General features: G+C 54.5%; 1 protein-coding gene across 1 annotated transcript; it reads left to right on the top strand.

The window, feature by feature from the left end:
* Positions 1-1,757: 1,757 nt before the first annotated feature.
* LOC104291327 (C-C motif chemokine 5-like) lies at positions 1,758-2,490 on the top strand. The gene is made up of 3 exons (XM_009890547.1): positions 1,758-1,830; positions 2,104-2,212; positions 2,397-2,490. Exons 1-3 carry the CDS (start codon positions 1,758-1,760, stop codon positions 2,488-2,490), a joined length of 276 nt encoding a protein of 91 aa, XP_009888849.1.
* Positions 2,491-3,032: the final 542 nt, after the last annotated feature.

Genomic DNA, 3,032 nt, shown 5'->3' with positions numbered 1-3,032 from the left:
AGGCTCTCTCTACTGTCTTAGCCAAAAAAAAAAGAAATCACAGAATCACAGAATCATGGGGGTTGGAAGGAACCTTTGGAGATCATCTGGTCCAAAACCCCTGCCAAAGCAGGGTCACCTAGAGCAGGTTGGACAGGAATACATCCAGGCAGGTTTTGAACATCTCCGGAGGAGACTCCACAGCCTCTGTGGGCAGCCTGTTCCAGTGCTCTGCCACCCTCAAAGTAAAGAAGTTTCTCCTTATCTTCCGACAGAATTTCCTCTGTTCCAGTTTGTGCCCATTGCCTCTTGTCCTGCCACTGGACACCACTGAAAAGTCTGGCCCCATCCTCTTGACACCTGCCTTTTAGATATTTATAAGCATTGATGAGATCCCCTCTGTCTTCTGTTCTCCAAGCTAAACAGACCCAGGTCTCTGGTGTCACTGGTGTCAGGGAGGAGACAGGGCATTATGAGTAGGATCTGGAGCGAGGAGAGGATTCTGCTGGTGCCCACTGATATCAAGCTCATTGCAGCCTTGCAGATGAAACCCTGTGGAGATCGTAGCATGACTGAAAAGAGGTAGCATTTGTAATGCCAGAGGGTAATTCCTGAATGCCCCAACTATTGCATGCAGAAATCAAGCTGCAAAACTTGCTACTTCCTTCTTTTTTTTTCCTTTTTCTGGCATTGCCATGATTTTTCTGAGGGCTCTTGGCCAGGCAGTTTCGTGCCTCAGCCTGGCTCATGACCAGCAGGGTCATTGCCGCAGCAGCAGGGTTGGTGGCACAGGGGTTTGGGCTCTGGCCAATTCGTGCCAAGCACCCAAATGGAATCTGAAAGTTGCAGCCCCATGGCCGGCACTTCCCCTTCTGTGGTTTCCTTGCCGTCTCCAGCTCAGCAAAACTGGGCAATCCTGGCATAATTTCCCTGGTGTGATGCAATCATTTTCTGTCCTTGGAACTCCAGGGGGACAAAAGGGGGGCAGCAGCAGCAGGGGCCGAGCATCATGCAGAGAGCCCTACAGCCACCCCAGCTCCAGCCCCACTTGTGGTTCCCTTGGCCCCTGCAGCACCATGAAGGTCACAGAATAAAATCATAGAATCATTTAGGTTGGAAAAGACCCTTAAGATCACTGAGTCCAGCCGTTAACCTAACACTACCAAGTCCACCACTAATCCATGTCCCTAAGTGCCATGTCTACACATCTTTTAAATACCTCCAGGGATGGTGACTCAACTACTTCCCTGGGCAGCCTGTTCCAGAGCTTGATAACCCTTTTGGTGAAGAAATTTTTCCTAATATCCAATCTAAACCTCCCCAAAACAGCACAACTTGAGGCCATTTCTTCTTGTCCTGTTGCTTGTTACTTGGGAGAAGAGATGAACCCCCACCTCGCTACAACCTCCTTTCAGGTAGTTCTATAGACCAACACAGCCTCCCCTCGGCCTCCTTTTCTCCAGCTTAAATAACCCCTGTTCCCTCAGCCGCTCCTCGTAAGGTTTGTTCTCTCTTGAATCTGAAAGTCACAGCCCCATGGCCGGTGCTTCCCCTTCTGCGGTTTCCTTGCCATCTCCAGCTCAGCAAAACTGGGCAATCCTGGCATAACTTCCCTGGTGTGATGCAATCATTTTCTTTCCTTGAAACCCTGCACCCCCCCAGCAGCCAGGGAATAAAAGGAGGACAGCGGCAGCAGGGGCCAAGCACCGTGTGGAGGAGAGGCCTGCAGCCACCCCACCTCCTGCCCCATGCACGGTTTCCTCAGCCCCCACAGCACCATGAAGGTCCCCGCAGCCGCCCTGGCCACTCTGCTCCTCGTGGCGCTCTGCTCCCCAGCTGAGGCCCATCTTGGTGACTCCGGTGTTGCTGCGTCCTCCCAGAAGCCAGGTTTGTGATCCCTCCCCGGGAAAGAGCCCTGTTCCCATTGATGGGACCTTCGTGTCTATGGGGAGGGCTGGGAGCAAGTTGTCATCACTGGGGCTGGGACTCAGCCTCAGGGATGGAGGCTTTCAGGGGGACTCCCTGGGGAATAGAGCACAGGTGATGGCAAATCCCCTGGAAGCCCCAGGCAGACCCTCTGCCACAGCGTGGGGTCTCACTGGGGCTGTCTCTCTGCCCCCACAGACACCGTCCCCATCACCTGCTGCTTCACATACCAGCACCGACCTGTCCCACGCAGACTCATCACCTCTGCCTACACCTCCAGCAGCAGATGCTCCCAGCCAGCAGTGATGTGAGTACCCAACACTGCCAGGCGTTGGGGTGGGATGGCCAGAGCAGCACCCCAAGTGTGTCTGAGGGCGGCCAGGAGGGGGAAAGGGGCAAGCCCAGGGACACGCGGGGCGCTGCCAGTGGGAACCAGCACAGGCACCCCATCGCCCCAGCCGAACACCCCAACATTCATTTTCTGTCGGCAGCCTGGTCACCAAGAACGGGAGGGAGATATGCACGGACCCTCAGGACCCCTGGGTGAAGGCGCATCTGAAGCACTTCCAGATGCAGGAGCAGTGACCCTTCCTCGCTGCCACCCCAGAGCAGCGGGCTCAGCCCCCCGGCACCAGACGCGTAAAAGAGTGCTTGAGCTGCATCCCTCTTCAACTGGAAAATTTATTCTAATTGGCATATGTTTGTTAAATGAAATTTTGTTTGCTAAGACAGTGAAAATACAAAAAAGATTTAAAAGATATAAAAATGCCTGTTAATGAGAAGTCAAGAGTTTTGTTGCATAAATAAAGTCTTTGGATTACCAAACCCTTTGGGTGTCTCTGAAGTCCCTGCTGAAGCCCTGACATGAGAGAAGGGACCTATGGGCCCCCCTTGCCCTCCCCACTCCCCAGTTTCACTGCTTGCCCCTGGGCAGGGTGGCCTTGGCTGCACAGCAGCCACCACAGTGCTTCCCCAGCCCCAGCCCAGGCTCAGGTCCTGCCCCCCAGCATGACCCAAACGTCCCCATGGGGTGACACCAGTATCTTGCCTGGGGGTTGCCTGTTTCTCAGGGCCCTTCTCGCACCGCATGTGGAGAACCAGGTCACAAACCCCCAGGCCAGGCAGCC

This window comes from Charadrius vociferus, unplaced genomic scaffold (assembly GCF_000708025.1).
Source record: "Charadrius vociferus isolate BGI_N301 unplaced genomic scaffold, ASM70802v2 scaffold88, whole genome shotgun sequence".
NCBI classification, from domain to species: Eukaryota; Metazoa; Chordata; class Aves; order Charadriiformes; family Charadriidae; genus Charadrius; species Charadrius vociferus.
Note: the sequence above shows the minus strand (reverse complement) of the source record. Positions and strands in the feature narration are given on the sequence as shown.

Excerpts from the sequence above, each read along its gene's own strand:
- LOC104291327 (XM_009890547.1), top strand. The coding sequence starts at position 1,758 with ATGAAGGTCCCCGCAGCCGCCCTGGCCACTCTGCTCCTCGTGGCGCTC. Across the intron at positions 1,831-2,103 it reads CCCAGCTGAGGCCCATCTTG|ACACCGTCCCCATCACCTGC; the intron begins GTGACTCCGGTG and ends CTGCCCCCACAG. Across the intron at positions 2,213-2,396 it reads TGCTCCCAGCCAGCAGTGAT|CCTGGTCACCAAGAACGGGA; the intron begins GTGAGTACCCAA and ends TTCTGTCGGCAG.